Below are 20,430 nucleotides of genomic sequence, written 5' to 3'. Positions count from 1 at the left end.
TCTGAAGTAGGCTCTACACCCCATGAGGAACCTCATGACCTGAACCAATATCAAGAGTTGGAAGCTTAACTGACTGAACCCCTAGGTGCCCAAAACCTACTTTCAGTTTTTAATCCTAGAGAAAGCTAGCTTCCTTCTTTCTCCCATATATTTCTTTGCAGTTATACCTAGGATGTATGTCCTGCCATATTAAGGTATAAATTGTTAATTTATAAAATTGTCACATGTAATGCAGTAAATCACAGTAAATAAAACTAACGATAATTCCATGAACTGTTGTAAAGTCAGTGTCCACTTAAGTACCACCCATTTCAAGAAATAGAACATTACCAGCCCCCCCAGGGGGCTCCTCTTCTGTTTCTTTCCTAGTGGTAATAACTATTCTGTCTTAATGTTGTACTTTAGTTTTGGCCAGTTTTCACTTTTATGTAAATGGAATTATGCAGGACGCATTTGTTTGTACCTGGCTTCTTTCAGCATTATGTTTGTGAGAATTACTCATGTCACATATAGCTGGAATTAGTCCGTTTTCATTACTGAATATTGCAGTGTATGAATATACCATGGCCTCTTCATTTTAATACTGAGGATATGTGAATTATTTTCTGCTTTGAGATATTACATGTAAATTCTCCCATAAACATTTTTATACATTTCTCTCAGTCACATGTGCATGCATTTCTCTTGCATAATTAGCTAAGAATGGAAGTGTTGGATGATAGGGTATACATGTGTCGAACTCTGGTAGAATGTCAGGTTGGTTTTCAGAGTAGTTATACCCATTTATACTCTAATTAGTATTAGGGTTGCTGTATATTTTTAAAAATGTGGTATTACTGGTCATTTTTTATGGTTTTAATGTGCTTTTCCCTGAGTATTAATGAGGTTGAAGATTATGGGGCCCTGTACCTTTTTCCTCTTGGACTATCTGGCTTTTTCTAGTTGGTATGTAGGAGCTTCTTATGCTTTCTGGATGGGAACCCTCCTATCCTTGTCATGTGTTGCAAGTACCTTTTTTCAGTTTCTAGTTTACTTTTTATTCCCTTAATGCCTTTTTATGAATTCGAGTTCTTAAATATATTTTAGTTCATTTTCCTGATCTTTTCCTTTATTAACCCTAAAGACATGAAGGTGTTCTCTTACACTTTTTCCTGTATAGGTTTTTACCTTTCCTATTTTGATTCTAGTATTGAGTTTTGTGTTGGAGTGAGTTAGGCATCAAGACTAATTTTTTAATGTGGGTTACTAATTTTCCTGGTAGTACTTATTGACAAAAAAACTTTCCCACTGCTCTGGCACTTTTGTCCAAAGATTACTTTTTGTATATGGTATGAGATTGGGATTGGGGTTCTTTTTTTTTTCATTTGGCTGTTGTTCCAGCATTCTTTATTGAAAAGACTGTCCTTTCCTCCACTGGCTTATTTTGGTGTTATTGTAGAATGTCAATTGACCGTGAGCTTGTAGACCTTCTTTTCAATTCCACTGATCTCTGTTCCTACCAGTATCACATTGTCTTGATTATTATAGTAGGCTTGAAATGACAGTGTATTTATTCCTACTTTGTTCTTCATCTTCAACATAATTTTTACTATTCTAGATCGTTTGCATTTTCATATAACTTTTACAGTGAGCCTTCCCATTTCCATATACTTGCACTCTCACCTGCCTGGATTTTGATTGAGATTGTTTTGACTTTGTTTAGATCTATTTAGGGAAAACTGACATCTTAACAATATGGAGTCTTTTGATCATTAGCACAAATTATCTCTCCATTTATTGATGTATTTTTCTTTCAGCAGTGTTTTGTGGCTCCTCATGTTTCGGTCTGATGCATATTTTCTTTAATTCATTACTATCATGGTTTTAGAACTCATTGAAAATGATATTTCAAATTTTCATTTCTCTGTTGTTTTTTCCTATTAGTTTGTCATTTGCTTGACTGTAGTATTACCCTCTCATTTCCAAAATACTGGGGGAAATGCTAGCATTAGTTTAAAAACCATAATTGCGGGGCGCCTGGGTGGCTCAGTGGGTTAAGCCACTGCCTTCGGCTCAGGTCATGATCTCAGGGTCCTGGGATCGAGTCCCGCATCGGGCTCTCTGCTCGTCAGGGAGCCTGCTTCCCTCTCTCTCTCTCTGCCTGCCTCTCCATCTACTTGTGTTTTCTCTCTGTCGAATAAATAAATAAAAATCTTTAAAAAAAAAATAAATAAAAATAAAAATAAAAACAAACCATAATTGCTTTTTGAAAAAGTGACCAATAAACTGATTCTTGGAATGAGGGTGGGATAAGGATAAACACAGCATGTGGGCAGTAACTATGGAAAGGCATTGTGTATTTTGTTTTACAAGTGAATATGTTATCTAGCCTTAACTATGTAGTTTGTTCCTTGTTTTATTCATAGTTGGGTTATTTCTAGTAAAAATTTCAAAAAATTCTTACTTTCATAATGTTTTCTTTATTTTCTGGTTAGGAAATACTTAGAGCACAACTGGCAGAGAAAGATGAGACTCTTCAGAAGTGGCGAGAAGAACGGGATCGACTGGTTGCAGCTTTGGAAGTACAGCTGAAGGAACTGATCTCCAGTAATATCCAGAAACATAATGAAATTGAGCAATTAAGAAAGATCACGTTGGAGCCTCCTGAAACCGTGAGTAGAATCTTACCCTTATCTTTCAGTGCCTTTTTTTTAATTGAACACAGGAATTTTTCACAATTATTTAATTGATTAACTCTCAGGAGATAGAAAAATAAGTTTCAATAGATCACAGAGGAATCAGAGTTGGAAGAGTTATTTGGGTAGTTATTATGTATGTCATGTTTTCAGAGTTTTATCATTATGATTGATTTGCCAGTGACCAACTGAGAAATAGTACTTCTTCAAATATTTTGGTCATATCTTTCAGGTAGCGTAATTAGAAAATAAACAATTTGTGATTTAGTCCCTCATCTACCTCTCAAATGTGGAAATGTGATTCAACCTGAACCCTTGGTAATATTTAAATACTTGGGCCCACCCTAACAACTATATAGTTGACTATATAAAGATATGAATTGTTTTGAAAATGAATTGTTTTGATAGTGACTCACGATGGTGAGTCATTCAGGAGTTACTTTTGTAATATTACATCAGGGTTGGGAACCCTGCATGGAGAGAGGATTGCATTTCACAGATAGCTACTTCCTGGTGTAATCGAATCAGGGTACATCTAAAGCTAGTCTTTCCAAAATAAATGATCAATGCTTAAAAATTTGCTGCCTCCAGACAATAGGAAGATAAATGTATGTGCCTGTCTGTCACAACAAAAGACTTCATGATCCTAAGAGGAAGACTGCTAAAAAAAGAGGTAGTAGCATGTGTTATAAACAGCACAAACTAGAAACAGCAAAACTAGGTGTGTGTTGCTGTCACTGTGGTTTCGGGATCTTTGGGAAAATTACTTACTACATCTGAACTTCTCTAAAACAGAGATAGTAATGTCTTCCTAATAGAGTTGTGAAAATTGAGAACATTTGCAAAACAGTTAGCACAGTTTTTACCAAAGTGGATGTCAATACATGCTAGTTGTTCCATATTGTAGATTTGGTACAACCTTTTTTTATCTGGGTAGGTGACATAAGGAATATATATGACTTCTGCTTTTGATGGCAGTTGTGAGAAGGCAGAATTTTTCAAGTGGTGGAATTGTGGAATTTTTCAAGTTTATCAAGGTGGAATGGTGGAATTTATGAAGTTTAAAAATATAATCTGATACTTGTTTATATATCCCTTAAATAGAATATAGGGATAGAACATACCCTATGACAGAAAAAGGGATGAGGGGATGAGGTGTGCAGCAGGAAAAGGTTTAGTTATCAATATGGTCTTTTCTACTCTGATACTGTAGTTGCATTCTCAAGACTCCTCAAGTTTTTCAGAATGGTGTCGTCAAAGCGGTTGCTGGGGTTCCAGCACTTCCAACTTAATACAGATCTTAGCCATGTGATTTTACGTCTTTAGGTTTCGGTTTCCTCATCTAGAAAGTAGGAATGATTATTCTTGCCAAATCTAGCTGAGAGAGTTGGAATGAAAGTAAAATGAGAGAATACACTTAAAATTTTGAAAATTGAAAGTAGTCTTTTAGATTTCTCTTTCAATCAGGGCCAGGGGCTGGCAAGTTTCCCAGCCTTTCCTAAGTCTCTGAGAATGAGAGGAGGAAGTCTTTCATTACTTCCGTGATTTAATCCACCCAAATCTTGATTTTCTTTTCTTCAGGTGAAGTGTTTTAATATATATTTGGTTACAGTGGTTTGTTTTAATATTTCTTAGGAAGAACAAAATGTCGATATCAAGCCTACACATCTGAGTTCAATGGATCCTGGCAGAGTTGAAATGGAACCTCAGTCAACAAGTTGTGAGGTTTCTAGGAATGAGGTAGAGGTGGGCATTTGGTAACTCAGTCTACTTTTTACCCTCTTTACAGTGACTGTTAATTAGTAAATAACACTTGCAAGTTTAGTATCTTGCTGTGCAGTTATGTGTATGTGCTCTTGGCTTTGGGAAGGAAAACCTAAAGCCTTTTGAGAAGTGAAATTCTTTTGGAAGATTAGATCCCCAAATGGTATTAATCTCTTCTCAAAATGATACTCATTGCAAACAACAGATCTGTTATTATAAACAAACTTGATGGTCAGAAATAGGAAATCCTACAAAAGATAAAACATGGATGATGTCCTCATAAGATGTCTATTCTATTCAATATATATTTTTTTAAATTGTACCCATTTAATAACTTTGTCACCATATCTCAGTAATTCACAGTGAGTTTCCTTAATCTGTAGTGGGCTTAGGGTTCTATGAATCACTTTGGATAATAGATAGAGTCTTAGATTACCTATGAAATAGATAAAAATTCTATGTCACTTAAAGTTTTGAAGACAAAATTCCTTTTTTTCATTTGTTTTTAAACAATGAAATGGTTGGGAACAATGGTTGGGAACATTGCTAAATACTGAGACAAACATAAGGCACGATCGCATCGCCATCCTCAAGGAGTAAAGAATGTAGTAAGACAGATGCCTAAATGACTACTTGTTTGACTTCTTCTTGTGGACTAAGAGTCATGAAGAGTGCTAAGAGGAACATTGCCTGAGAGGAAGATATGATGAGTTTTTCCTGAGTGGTTGTGGATGTGGATTAGAGAAGCTAACATCATAGTGGGTCTTGAGGTGAATAGATTTTACTGAGCTATGAATAGGAAGAGAGGGGTATCTTAAGCTGGAGAAATAGCAGTAGCCATTTCTTTTCTCTTGCCCTTTCTTTGATAGTTTTTGGTGGAATTTCAGATAATTAGCATTGGCCTTAGAGACTAAGCTCATATCATTTGAAGAAAAGTTTGAAGTTAATTCATAAACAAGATTAATCTTGATTGCAAAGGCAGTTATATATGGAACATTTCTTTATAAATTTATATATAAATTTATGTATGTTTATACAACTATATATATATACATAAATTTATGTTCTAAACCTCCTGATTCCAATTCTTACTATGAATTCCAAAAGTTACTGTGTATTCTGGGGAGTGGTTTTGTTATGCTGGTTTGTATATTTTTCTTGCCTTTATGAAATTAATATGCTCTGTTTTGCTTAAAGTCTGAAATGATTCATTCATAGAGCTAAAAGTTGATTTCTGGGAGCTCAGCTGGACCTATATGTGGCCTCTCCCTGTGGCTTGGGCTTCTCAAAGCACAGTGGCTGCATTCTGAATGCGGCATTTTGAAGGGGGAGTGGAAATAACTTTTCAAAGAGGACAGGATGGCAGTTATAGGCTTCTTATGATTGAGCCTCAGAACATTGATGTTATTGCCACCACATCCTGCTGGCCATGGCAGTCTTTAAGGACCACTCAGATTTAAGGAAGGGGAATGAGACTCCATTTCTCAATGGGAAGAGTAACAAAGAATTAGAAGCCAATTTAATCTACCTTAACTAGGGTGCTTATTAAAAATCCTAGACTCTTTCCTAGGAGATTGCTGATTTAGTAGGTTTGTGATGCAGGAGGTCCCATAATTTATTCTTCATGGTAACCCTGGAAGTAGATAAGCCTTTGTCAACAAGAGGAAAGAAAAAAAGTGAAGAGATTAAGGAAGCTTCTCAAAGTAACCCAGAGTAAGAGGTGAGCAGAACTAGTATTCAAACCAGTCATCCCTGACTCCAGTAGCAGTGCTCTCCCACATCACGGGGGCTGCCTCCTGGGGCCAGGACTAAGAGGCAGGTGGGACTAGTGAGGCTCTTTGTTCTGGATGCAAAATAAAAATGGAGTACGAACAAACTCAGCAGTAGGTTTGTGGTAGGGTCCAAGAATCTTTTTAAAACAAATTGTCTAAATTATTTTATGATCATACAAGTTTGGGAAATACTGACCTCTGTTTCCTTGGATTTTAACATATCATGTATAAACCTGGAAAGAGTAGATCATAACTTCATCTTTCTGTCCTTGCTGTGGTTTATTAACCCAGCACTCTTTTAATCTTTTCCAATTCATTGTCTCTGGTAGGTATTTGAAAGAGTTAATTCTTGGTGATTCATGAATTCATATTCTGCAAATAAGATTTGTTTTTCTTTTTAATTCTGTTGTAGGATGGCTCTATAGTTCTTGACTCTTGTGAAGTGTCAACAGAAAATAATCAAACCACTCGATTTCCAAAACCTGATTTAGAGATTCAATTTACACCTTTACGCCCAAACAAAATGGCAGTGAAACACCCTGGTTGCACTTTACCCGTGACGGTTAAGATTCCCAAGGCCCGGAAGAGGAAGAGTAATGAAATGGAGGAGGTAAGTACTTAACTAGTGAGTAAATTTAACAAGCAAAACTTAAGCTTAGTTATTATACATAATTAAACTTTCATACAGCCTTCTTGTTCATAAGCACTGTTATTGGAGACCAAAATCATAATTTGTGGCAAATTTTGTACTCCTTAAGAATATTATTGTGGGGCACCTTACTGGTTCTGTCGTTAAGCGGCTGCCTTTGGCTCATGTCATGATCCCAGGGTCCTGGGATCAAGCCCTGCAGTGGGCTTCCTGCTTAGCAGGAAGCCTGCCTCTCCCTCTCTCACTCCCCCTGCTTGTGTTCCTTCTCTCGCTGTCTCTCTCTCTCTGTCAAATAAATAAATAAAATCTTGAAAAAAAAAAAGACTATTATTGTAGTTGAATAGTCCTTAAACAAAAAGCTTAGGGTTATTTTAAAACTTAGCCTTTGTTTCATCGAAGCTGTGATAGGTTGATCGATGGTAGATTTCAGAGGAAAGCTATTTCAGTATACCAGTCCTGTTCAAACTTAGTGACTTTTCCCTCTAGTGAAAGAGAAAAGGGTTGATAAATTACAGAAACCAAATGGCTAAATTGCTCGAGTATACTCTTTGTTATTTAAGTAAAATCTAGTTCCCTATGGTTATAGTAGATTTTGGAAGAGAGACTTTTTCTATCAGCTCGTATATTAAAATGTGGCCCTCTGTTTAGTGGTAGGATACAAACTCTTTACTACTTTGTACTGTAGCTCTCTGATTGTAGGGTTAGCTAATCTTCTGCCATATCCTAGTCAAGCAGGTTTGGCTGGTCACAAACTTTCTCATTCTAGGTTTACTACTTTTGGAAATAAAGGATTAGAGATAATATGTTTAAAATGCTTAGCTTTTGTTCCACATTTGGTGGATACATAATAAATGGTAATATTTATTTTAAAAAGTAACTTGTTTTAAATTTAAAACTAATTATAAACTCTCTAGCACAATAACTTTTCTTCAACTTTTTTTTCCTACCTCTTTAAAGAGTAGTATATTTTCAAGCTGGTGGAAGAGCAGAAATAATATTAACCATACTCCTGAGGCTCTCTGTCAGGTAATAAATTTGCCAAATGAAATTTATTTAGCATCTTTCCTGCTACATCTAGAATACTTTAGTGCTTGTTTAGTAGAGCCTTATTTAACTTTTATTCAATATTTATTTAATTTATATTTAATAAATTTTAGATAACATTAAAATAGTATTTTAATTTCATTATGATCTATTTTGACTTTTCCTTGATTCATTTTTTTCAAAGGAAAAGAAAAAATTGGTTGTGTATTCAGGGATTTGAGAACCCATTATTTTATTCATTTTACTGTTTGCATATACACTCCTCAAGTGTTTTTCAGAATAGATATCCAGATTGGTGTAGATAAATCATGTAGAAATTGAAGGTTTTTCCTGATTTGACTAGTTCTTCACTGCTCTAGTAAACCGAGTGTTTTAAGGTCCTCATGACAACCACTTGTGTAGTGCTTTGTACGTTCTAACCCAGTGAAGACTCTAGAGCCCTCTTCAATGCACACTGCAAGTATGATTCATTACTACTGTGCATTTGTTTCCCATTGATGCCATCTGTCTTTCCCCTTTCAGGAAGTCCACTTCTTATTACCCTTATGACTTCTGCTTTGTAACTTGAATTCTGAGGTTCAGTCATAATGTTTTCTTTGTTTCTTTTCTTGCTTTTTTTTTTTTCCCTTTTATGTTTATAATCTTTGGTACAACTACGATTTGTATGAGTTTGATTCAGTTAATATATTACAAGAGACTTTGTCCTAAGAGAAGTTCTATGGGAGAAAAAAAGTAATATGTCATACCTATTTAGGTAGGGAAGATAGATTATATTTCTTGATTTTAACATTTTGCCTGTTCTTATACTGAAGATTTTTACTTGTTCTTGTTCTGTTTTGTTTTTGATGCTGCCAGATTTCAGTAAGAGTTCTTAAACATAGAGACTCTGCATGATTTGGGAGTTGGGGAAAGAGTAGATGTATTGCTATATTTTAGAAATGGGGTTCAAATAAAAGATGTATCCCTTCTACTATTTCTTATTTAGCTTATGTAATTTCATTATTTATGATGTGTGTGAAAAATTCATACCTTCAGTCATGTTCCCATATATGTGTGTATTAAATCCTCACATTGTACATCTTAAACTTACCTATGTTATATGTCAATAATACCTCAATAAAGTTGGGAGAAAAAGTCATAACTTTGGTCAGGGTTTTTCAAGTTCAGCATGATTGATATTGGGTTTATACACCTCTGTTTTGGAAGGCTCTCCTATGCATTTATAAGGGTATTTAGGAGCATTGCTGGCCTCTACTACTAGTTGCCAGTAAACACCTTCCTACCCCAGCAATGACAACCCAGAATATCTCCAGACGTTGTCAATGTCTCCTAGGGTCAAAATCACCCTTGGTTAAAAACCATCATCTTGGGATGCCTGGGTGGCTCCATGGGTTAAGCTTCTGCCTTCGGTTCAGGTCATGATCTCAGGGTCCTGGGATCAAGCCTCCATTGGCTCTCTGCTCAGCCAGGAGCCAGCTTCCCCCTTCTCTCTCTGCCTGCTACTCTGCCTACTTATGATCTCTATTTCTCTGTCAAATAAATAAATAAAATCTTCAAAAGAAAAAAAAATCACCCTTTTTTAAAAGCCTAGACAAAGAAAATATTGTTAGGAATTAACTAGTACTGAAATTCATTAATTTTAGGACTTGGTGAAATGTGAAAATAAAAAGAATGCTACACCCAGACCTAATCTGAAGTCTCCTGTTTCTGAGCATAGAAATTCTTCTGTCAAAAAGGAACAAAAGGTTTGTCTTTAAATGTGTTCAGAATTGACCATTTTCTTAACTTACATTTATAAAGTAGAATATAAAAATAAAGATGTAAAAGTTGATCAGTAATTACTCAGAAATCCACTTTTGTCCAGTTATAACTCATTTATATTCCATTTCTTATTCATCTAACTTGGCTTAGAGTATAGCCTTCAGCATTGGGCCAGCAGCAGGCCCTTCAATACTTCGGAATCCGTCTTATCAGCCTGTCACACCCATCTTGCTATGCCTTGCTTCTTTTACCCTCCTCTCATTTACTTACTCCCAAGTTCCTTGCCTGCGAATTTGTGGCCTCTTTTTATTCAGCTATGGTTACAACTGTTTCCTGTTAACATTTCTCATTGACAGTAACAAAAAATGTTTGTTTTTTAGGTTTCTACACGTCCATCATCTAAGAAAACATACTCTTTACGGAGTCAGGCGTCCACAGTTAGTACAAATGTGACCACTAAGAAAAAAGAAGGAACACTACAGAAATTTGGAGACTTCTTACAACATTCTCCAACAATTCTTCAATCAAAAGGTTTGCAGAAAACTAAATGACCTTTTATGTTAGATGTTTTCTAATATCCGACTAGTGTGTAAACTCAACAACAGTGATTACCATTGTTCTAACAGACATTGTCTTATTTTGATTACTATGGGAGAGTATGAGAGGGTGTGATGCTTAGACGTTCACTGGAGTGGAAGAGAATGAACCATGTGTGAGTACAGTTGAGCCTTGAGCAACACGGTTTTGAACAGCACAGGTTGACGTATATGTGGATGGTTTTTGTTTTCTTTTGTTTTTAGAGGTGGGAGCAGAGGTAGAGGGAAAGAGAATCCCAAGCAGGCTCCATGTTCAGCGTGAAGCCCGACAGAGGGCTTAATCTCTCAGCCCTGAAATCATAACCTGAGCCAGAATCAAAATTCAAAGGCCTAACTGACTGAGTCACACAGGTGCCCCATGGATGTTTTTTGATAAGTACATTACTGTAAATGTATTTTCTCTTATGATTTTCTCAATAACATTTTGTTTTCTCTAGTTTATTGTTAGAATTCACTATATAATGCATACAAAATGTGTGTTAATCAGTAAGAGTTGTGATCAACAGTAGGCTATTAGTAGTTAACTTTTTGGAGTGTCAAAAGTTGAACTCAGATTTTTGACATTATGCAAGGGTCAGAACCCCAAAGCTCTGTGTTCTTCAAGGATCAAATTAATTCAAAGCGGCTTGCTTCATGTACTTATAGGGTTCAAGCAAAATGCTGTGGTAGTATTGGAGGGAAGAGAGCTATTTTGATTCAGAGGCTAAGGGAAAATTTTAATTTTTGGAAGAGATGGGATTAGCTTGGGTATTGAAATCCTGGCAGGATCACACCCTCTCGAGGTAACCACTATATTATGGTATATATTCTTAATGGTATATTTTTCTATGCATTGACAAACATTATCAATCCATATATATCAAAAATATGTATTTCTGTAAATATCTATTGGGTTTAGTTGCTTCATGCTTTTTTCTTTATAATATAGCATTAACTTTATTAACTACCTGTGTATAAACACATACTAAGACCTATACTTTTTCTGTACACATATACATAAACACAAACATACATGTATATGTACACACATACACCCACACACACATCTGCTGGAGGGGAACAGTTTTAACAGAGGCACAGTACCAGGAAAGTGTAGCGCATATGCAGGCACTTTGGGTTAACAGTACATATCTGACATGGAGAGTGTGGAGAATGCATTGGGGAAAGGGACAGGCAGTAGAGTAGATTTTCAGGAGATTGCCTCAATGGTAGCACTTAGATAAATTAGAGACTAGAAGTGAGGAGAATGGGGGAGGAAAGGAACTAAAGCAGGGGATAGTAGAAGTCTGAATACACTTTCTGTAAAAACTTAAACAGAGGTCCCCGAACTTTCTTCGTTCACAGTGCCCTTAATGTCTCAGTAAGTGATTTTTTTGTTTGTTTGTTTTCATTGTTCCCCTGTACCCAGAGAAACACCTAATATTTTATCCATTAGTACTAAGGCCAAACAACCACTGAAAACTCAGCTTCTGAAAATCAGGGTTACAAAGATACATCATCATCAAAAGAAATGTAATATGTTATCATTTGAAACTATGAATTATCTTGAGCTATTGTGTGTCACTGTTTTCTTTGAATATTTAAAATATTTCAATATGCTCTTGTGAGTTGGCTCTAGTGTTAGTGCACAGCTTGGGAACTTACCAGACCCCATTTGTATATATTTTTCAAAAAATATGTACTTTTTTAAAAGGCGTAATTAGTATAAACATAGAAGGGACAAACAGCAAACTGTTAAATGTCTGAATGTGGAGAGGCAGGACTTGTTATTTTCGATCCATAAGTATTTTATTTAAATTATATTGATTAGCACTTACATAGTAAAAGAAAATAGGTTTTCAACGACAGGGAAGTACCCATATGGTAACTGACTTCCTTATTTGGTTGACTCAGCTCTATAACATAGCTCTTCCCTTCCTGTATACCTGGTGTGGGTCTTTATTTTATTTTATATTTTTCCATTTCATTTATTTACTTGACAGAGAGACAGAAGAGAGGGAACACAAGCAGGGGGAGTGGGAGAGGGAGAAGCAGGCTTCCAGTTTAGCAGGAAGCCCAATGCAGGGCTTAATCTCAGGACCCTGAGATCATGACCTGAGCTGAAGGCAGACACAAGGACTGAGCTACTCAGGTGCCTGGTTTTTTTTGCTGCTGTTGTTATTGTTGTTTATTTGTTCTTTTGTTTTGTTAAGTTTATTTATTTAATCTCTGTACCCAGCATGGGGCTTGAACTCACAACCCTGAGATCTAGAGTCAAATGCTTTTCTGACTGGGCCAACCAGGTGCCCCTAGTGTGGGGTTTTTAAAAGTTATTTCTAGGAGTAGAAGATACCCCTATTTTGTATTATAACTACACTGTGTCTGTTGTTGATCACTTGGAAATGTAGGGGGAAAAAACAGGTATTAATTTTAAAAATCTGTCCTAGATAATCACCGTTATTTCATTCCTTCATTCACTGGTTTTCCAACTTTTTCCTCTTATCTATCTCCTGTCCATCCAGTGTGTGGCCACCCGTGATCTTTTCAAAGTGCAAATTGAATTAGTTAAGCTATGATTTTTGTTTTCTTACTTTTTGCACTACTGTGGAATGCCTTGTGAACTGTAAAAGCAAAGTATCAATAAAGCTTATAGACTTAAAAAAAAAAAAAAAAACTTCATAAGCGCAGCATGTCTGTATGGTTCCTATTCTCAGCTCTTAGTATTGGGCTGGCACACTGTAATGAGGGGTTTGGTGTTACTGGCCCAAATCTTCTTTTTAGGCTGACCATAGGCAGTTACAAAGGCTTTACCTGTTAGGCCTCATGGGGAAAACCGCCCTCCCCACAGCAAAGGAGAGCAGTTTCTGAAAGGAGTCAAGGACTCAGGACCCTGGCCAGCAATGCCCTGATCCATATCTGCAGTTCTAGCCAAGGTGCCTTCATTGAGAGCCTCTTTACCAGGGCCCTTAAGCGGAGAGATTCCTCAGGCACTTCTGCCTAAGACCTTCTTATGGCAGGAAAGGGGAGGGAAGCTTGAAGACACTATCTCTTCTGACTTTACTTTTCCATTCTTAGCCCTTCCTCTGGCCTCCAGTCCCAAGATCCATAAAACTGCAGTGCAAGAGCTTTTTGTTCAGTGCTCCCTCGGCAGGGGGTGACCCCCCAGTTCTGTGCTGATCTTCCTGACCTGGACCACACGTGGGGAAAGACAGAAGGTGGGGGTGGGAGTTGGCACTTTCTTACGTTTTGCCTCTTGCTTATTCTATTATTGCAGTAAGTAGTTAAAGGTTTAAGTGTTACTTTCATTGTGGCTTATTGACTTAATAGGTTGCTCTGACATTGGGCAGCTCAGGTCTTTCAAGGATAAATTAACACTTTACAAGTAGATTTTCAGTTTAGCATATTTCCTTCAATATTTTTTCTATTTAAAAATATACAGTTGATATTATATGTACAAGGATTTTCTACCCAGGAGGTTCCCAGATGGAAATATGTTTTCTATTAAAATTAATATGTACCTGTTGAAAGACAAATGTACAAAGTAAGAATTGAAAATTTTTATTCCACTTCCCAGTAGCAATCAACTATTAAGAATTTGATTTACTCTATGTGTGTGTGTCTGTGTGTATTAGTGATAAGCAAAGGGCTCACAATTCTAAACTACTTTCACTTAACATTTATTGTGGATATCTTTACATATGTGTACTGCTGCATAGTCCAGGCTTTTTTGCATAACAGCGTAAGGCTTTCCAAATCATTAAAAACACCTGAATTTTATTGGCTGTACTCTAATTTACCAGACCTTTTTTGACATTAGCCAAATGATGTTTTATTTATTTGCTTTTTTTGTTTTTGCTGTTCATCATTATTCATGTGTTTATGAGACAGTTAATTTTTTTCTTTGTGAGTTGACTAGTCGTGTCCTTTCACAGTGCTTTTTCTCTTTAATTTGGTATGTTTTTCTTTATTAAGGATCATACCTTTTCAATTAGAAAGTTATTTGTTTCAGGATTTAAATAATTTACACACACACACACATTTTTTTTTTTTTTTTTAGATCCAAACAAGATTTTTAAATTTTTTTAAATTAACATTTAATGTATTATTTGCCACAGAGGTACGGGTCTGTGAATCAGCAAGCTTACACATTTCACAGCATTCGCCATAGCAGATAGCCTCCCCAGTGTCCATAACCCAGCCACCGTATCTCTAACAGCCCCACCCCCCAGCAACCTTCAGTTTGTTTTATGAGATTAAGAGTTTCTTATGGTTTGCTCCCTCCTGATCCCATCTTTTTTTTTTTTTTTTAAAGATTTTATTTATTTACTTGACAGAGACAGAGAGATCACAAGTAGTCAGAGAGGTAGGCAGAGAGAGAGGAGGAAGCAGGCACCCTGCTGAGCAGAGAGCACGATGCGGGGCTCAATCCCAGGACCCTGAGATCATGACCTGAGCCGAAGGCAGAGGCTTTAACCCACTGAGCCACCCAGGTGCCCCCTTCCTGATCCTATCTTGTTTCAATTTTTCCTTCACAGCAAAGAAGATAATTGAAACAATGAGCTCTCCAAAGCTCTCAAATGTAGAAGTAAGTAAAGAAAATGTGTCTCGACCAAAACGGGCCAAACGGAAATTATACACAAATGAAATTTCATCTCCTATTGATATATCTGGGCAAGTGGTAAGCTACTCTTTTTGGTTTTCTTAAAAATAAAACTGTTCATGTTCTTTTTAATTTGGGAGTATTCATAACAATCTGAATTTTATAATGGTTTGAATTTTTATTCTTTAGATCAGATCTCTTGGAATATGCTTTAAATGTTATACTTTTGCTATCTGATGTGTTAAATTTATAATAATTATAAGTACTGCATTAATGTATACAGGTGTCACCTATTTACATTTGTATATTAATCAGAGAAATTTTAATCCCATCAATAGAATTATTAGTTCAGTCATTTATTTGCTTCTAACAGCTATTTTTTTTGTTAACTTTATTACAAGAGTTGTACAAATCTGGCCTAAGTGGGCCTGGTAAAAATACAGAATTGACATTCAGTCATTTCCTCCCACCTTTCCTCTAAGCCTTCCAGGTTCTTTTAAGAAAAGACTGTAGTTTGTCATGCTGACTTGATGACTCATCTCTTCACTCAGAACAATCTGTGCTATTACAGGGAAAGTTCTAATTTTCCATCATGCTTGCATTTGCCTAGCGGATGAAAGGGATGGTAGAAAAGTAATTTAAGGAGAAGCCTTCAACAGAAAGTGGCTCAGAGAAATCAGGGCAGAGATCTTTTGCAACAGTAGATGTCAGATACCAGACACTGGAAGGCAGGTGGTGAAGAATTAGGGTCAATAGGAAATACTATTTTCTTGGTCATTTTTCATTATCTGTCTGATTAATGTATAATTTCTTCCCTTGATCGAAGTTCTTTCTTTTCTTAGTTGCAATATAATGCTCTTTCTATTCTTCTAAGTTATATACAGTAGTCCCTTCTTAGTATATGTGCTGCTGAAGCGAGCTCTACAGTAGTCCCTTCTTATCCTTGGTTTTGCTTTCCTTGGTTTCAGTGTCCTGTGGTCTTTGTGGTCTGGAAGCAGATGATTCTTCTTCTGATATATTTCAGAAGATCAGTAATAGCCTAGCACTGTGTCACAGTGCCTCCACGTCATTCACCTTACTTTATCTCATCACATAGGCATTTTATCATTTCTCATCATCATAAGAAGAAGGGAGAGTACAGTAGATAAAATACTTAGAAGAGACATACAACATTGACATAACCCACTGTAGTATGTTGTTATAATTGTTTTATTAGTGAATTGTTAATATAATAATGTGCTTAACTCATAAGTTATACTGTATCATAGGTATATAGGTATACGTATATCATATACATATAGGTATAAGTTATACTGTATCATAGGTATATATAGGTATATGTATATCATAGGTATATAGGAAAAAACAATAAACATAGGGTTTGGTACTATCCTTGGTTTCAGGCATCCACTTGTAACATAGGCCCCACAGATAAGGGGGGATTTTTGTATTTGTTGCTGTGAAAGATTTTTTCTTAAACAGTATTTGAAGTACTTGCCTCCAAATATTTCAGTAATTACTTCAAGCTATATATTCCTGTATTCAGTATAGGGTATATATTATTTTAATCCTATGTTAGGTAGTGTTGGAAGAATCATTACAAAATCTATTACTTTAGATAATGCTTTTTAATAGATTAGTATACTTATAGTCTAAAGGGACAAAAACATTGTACCTGTTATTTCAATTATTAAGCACATGAATAGATCTTACTAAATTATAAATAATCTTTTATTTATAAAAATATTATGAAATTATTAATTTCAGATTTTGATGGAACATAAAGTAAAGGAAAGTGATCATCAGATTCTCAAACGACGACTCCGAACTAAAACAGCTAAATAAATCACTTATGGAAAATGTTTTAATACAGGTTTTATGTTCATAATCATTGTAACTTGAGTCCTGACTTTTCAAAGATAATTGTATATATTATGATGCATTAATTCCTGTGTATACATTGCTGTTTTATACATAGTATAATTTTAATTCAATAAAGATAATAAATTAACAGCACTATTTGTCTACTTTTCTAAGACTTTTTATAATAGTTTCTTTTTCTTTCTCTTTTTTTAAGTATAGTTGACACACAATGTTACATTAGTTTCAGGTATACAACTTAGTGATTTGAAAAGGTTATATATTAAGCTATATAAAAACTCTGTTCATTTTCCTTTTATCCTAGGCATAGGATCAGTGAAGTTCCTAGGAAGGATGCTATTTTTTTGTTTTGTTTTTTTACTCATATCATAGGTCAGATATTTGGATTACTGTATTTAACAGTGTCTTATGAATTGTTTTTACTTCATTTGGCAGGAAATACAACTGATTTTACATGTCTGTTTGGAGTATAGCTAAGATCCAGGAGTAAGTGTGTATAGGTCTCTTAGTTACCAGAATTTGTGGGCACATAATTTAGAAAAGATCTCAAGTCTTTAATTAGAATGTCTTTTATTTGTTAGTGAGCAAATAGAGTTGGCTTTCCTATTTTTTGGGAACACAGAAGATCAGAAGCAGGAAGAAAAGAATCATCTAGAGGCTGAAAAGACACAGCTAGCTAGGAAAGATAGAATTTTAGATCTGGAGGGACCTAAGAAATGCATTTTCTTAATATAGATAAGAAAACTGAGACCCATAAAATTTACTTTTCATAAGATCATACAGCTAAGGTTTATTGAGCTTTGATTAAAAAAAAAAAAAAAAAAGTAAAAAAAAAGTAACCGGCAAAAACCAAAGCAGCAGTGTCAAGAACTATTGCCAACTGGGGATTTTAAATCTAAGAGTATACATTTATATATGTAAAACCTTAAAGGTTTCTTTGGATTTTATCATTGTTTAGTGTATTATAATGATGACCTTGAGTCAGGGAAACAAGTTATCGTTAGTGTCTTAAGACACACTATGTTTAGGGAAAATTTCCATCAAAATAATTCATTAAAACTTTTTAAGCACTAATTTTTTTTATGTTACCTGGTTTCATTATGCTAAAAATAGCTACATAGTTGATCTTCATTCATGGATTACATTTGCAGATTTGCTTACTTGGGAAAATGTACGTCTCAGTGGGGTAGGCACTTTTGTAGTCCTTCTCAGACATGTGCAGAGTGGCAAAAAATTTGAGTTGCCCAACATGCATCTTCCCAGCTAGGTTGAACAAGTGACGTGGCCTTCTTGTTTCAGCTCTCAGAGTGTAAATGAGTGTCCCTGAATATAGACTGAAATCAAGCCTCAACGAGATTTGTGAGGGAGGCAGAGTTTACCAAATTAGAAGGGCTTGAGAAATACCTCGTGCTTTCCAAAGATTCATACGAAGTATAAAACCAAACCTACATAAAGTTGAAAGTAGTCAGTAATCAGAATGCCTCCTGGAACAAAAATCAACACTCTTCAAAGGAAGACACAATATAGATTCTCTGTAATGTATCTCTTATAATGTGTGATACAGAGTCAAAACAAACCTTGACATGCACATGTTGAATTTTGCAAAAAACGTTAAAGCAACTCTTAAGTGTATGTTCAGGGATTTGAAGGAAATGTCATCTTAATGACTATAGACATAAGGAATCTCAGCAGAGAAATGGAAAGTATAAAAAATAAAATGGAGTTGTTACAGCAGAAAAGTAAAATAAATGAAATGAGAGAGATACTGGATAGATTTAGCAGTGGAAATGTCAGAAGAAAGTGTCAGTGAACTTAAAAACAGATCAATTTAAATTGCCCAAACTGGGAGAAAAGAGATTGAAGAAAGAACAGAGCCTTAGGGTCCTATAGAACAATATCAAATGGATTGACATGTAATTGGAGATTCATAAGGATAAAAAATGAAAATAGGGCAGAAAAATATACTTGTAAAAAATGGTCATTTTAAAGTTTTATGAAGAAACACTGGCTTTGATAGATATAAACCCCAATAAAGAAATCCAAAGACTACTCCTCAGAAGATCATAGTCAAACTACTGAAAACCAACAATAAAGAAAATTTTGAAAGAAAAATCAACACAGTCTTAAAAATTGTGAGGAAAACAACACAATGTATATGAGCCACTGATTGGGAGAAATATAAGATTGTAAAAAATTGTAATGTGAACATAACCAGCCCAATAAAAGTCTGGTAAAAAGACTTGAACAGATCCTTCACTAAAGAAGATACAAGCAGTGATCAATATACATATGAAAAGACGACATTGGTTATCATGGAAAGACAAAGCTGGAAATAAAGGCGAAACTATAGTGATTGCTTTGAGGCTGGGGTCAGGAGATGGGATCAGAGGACATGACAAGTAAGTGGGAATCAATTTGAGAAGCACTTAAAGAGGGTGACCAGTTTGAACCTATCTTCATTTGGATATCTTCTGGAATGTGTAAAAAGTAATAAATAAGATGTATTTTTCCATGCTACATGTTGAATAAGAACTTTAAGTGTATATATGCCTTTGATGTATTTTTCTTTCAAGGTCATCAAGTGCACATGAAGTAAAATCTGTAATCAGTTGGAAAAAAAAAAAAGCCAAGCTGAGAAAGATCTTAATAAAGTCAGTTTCTAAAAAATACTTTCAAAAAACTTTGCATTTGTAAATTTCAAGATTACAGAAAACTTGCATGAATAAGAATATTACACAGAATACTTACGTTGTCTTTACTCAGATTTTTTTTTCAGCTTTACTGAGATCTAATTGACAGAATTGTGAGATATTTAAAATGTACAAAGTGATGACTTGATATATGTATACATAGTGAAAGGATCCCCCAGCCATCAAGTTAACATATCCATCACCTCACATACTTACCCCCCCCACCTTTTTTTGGTTAGCAAATTTAAGTTGTAGTAGGAAATATCAATTATACATTACAGTGTTTAGCGGAGTTAAAGTTTTAATGAGAGATGAAGGGAAAAACAGGGTCTGAGTGGGCACCAAGGATATGCTAGGGCTTTTTGTTGCTAGATGAGTGCCAACACGCATGGGAAGATGGACTACCCATCTTCATAGGTTCTTAAGAGAATTAAATGGGAAAATGTGTAAAAATCTTCTGTAAACACCTAAACCATTAGAATCGGATTGAGACTGAGGTTTGCCCGGGGAGAGGTCTTATTATGTATTTGCTCAGCACATTGTCTCATAGGGAGAGTCACACAGGAAGTAATTTAAGTTTAGCTTTCTTATATTCTTAGCATCAACTTGCTGACTTCCCCTCTGGAAGGTGTAAAAGACCTCAGGACCATTCTAGAATTTACCTTCATAGATTGCCCTTTCTCCTTTATGGCAATCTTGCAGGAGGGATGATTCTCTAGTATCATCACCAATTTAGAGCAGCTTCTAACTCAGGGGATCTTCACCCTAATTGCATATTAGAATTATGTATCTCAGAAAAACAGAAGTGCTGCTGCTTGTATCCTTTCCCAGATCCAACTGAAATGGTCTGGGGAGGGGCCTGGGGATCCAGATTATTTGCAAGCATCACTGGGGATCCTGAGGTGCCGCCGGGCCTGAGAACCACCACCGACATTGCAAAGACAAGGTTGTCCACCAGATGGAGACAAAGCACTTCTCTGCGGAAAAGGCTCTACACACACAAAACCCATTCTCTGACT

At 35.6% G+C, this 20,430-nt stretch overlaps 1 protein-coding gene across 10 annotated transcripts in view; it reads left to right on the top strand.

The window, feature by feature from the left end:
* KIF20B (kinesin family member 20B) overlaps nucleotides 1-16,853 on the top strand; it is a 67,356-nt gene extending 50,503 nt beyond the window's left edge. For 6 of the 10 annotated variants that reach the window (XM_059169495.1, XM_059169500.1, XM_059169498.1 and 3 more), the window contains 8 exons: nucleotides 2,475-2,651; nucleotides 4,311-4,421; nucleotides 6,624-6,821; nucleotides 7,818-7,886; nucleotides 9,548-9,649; nucleotides 10,046-10,196; nucleotides 14,776-14,918; nucleotides 16,608-16,853. In XM_059169495.1, coding sequence (XP_059025478.1) covers nucleotides 2,475-2,651; nucleotides 4,311-4,421; nucleotides 6,624-6,821; nucleotides 7,818-7,886; nucleotides 9,548-9,649; nucleotides 10,046-10,196; nucleotides 14,776-14,918; nucleotides 16,608-16,685 — 1,029 coding nt within the window. In that variant the 3' untranslated portion in view covers nucleotides 16,686-16,853. The remainder of the gene's footprint in view (nucleotides 1-2,474; nucleotides 2,652-4,310; nucleotides 4,422-6,623; nucleotides 6,822-7,817; nucleotides 7,887-9,547; nucleotides 9,650-10,045; nucleotides 10,197-14,775; nucleotides 14,919-16,607) is intronic. The other 4 variants (XM_059169501.1, XM_059169497.1, XM_059169496.1 and 1 more) reach the window with 3 other exon arrangements.
* The last annotated feature ends 3,577 nt before the right edge of the window (nucleotides 16,854-20,430 follow it).

This window comes from Mustela lutreola, chromosome 4 (assembly GCF_030435805.1).
Source record: "Mustela lutreola isolate mMusLut2 chromosome 4, mMusLut2.pri, whole genome shotgun sequence".
Lineage (NCBI taxonomy): Eukaryota > Metazoa > Chordata > Mammalia > Carnivora > Mustelidae > Mustela > Mustela lutreola.
Note: the sequence above shows the minus strand (reverse complement) of the source record. Positions and strands in the feature narration are given on the sequence as shown.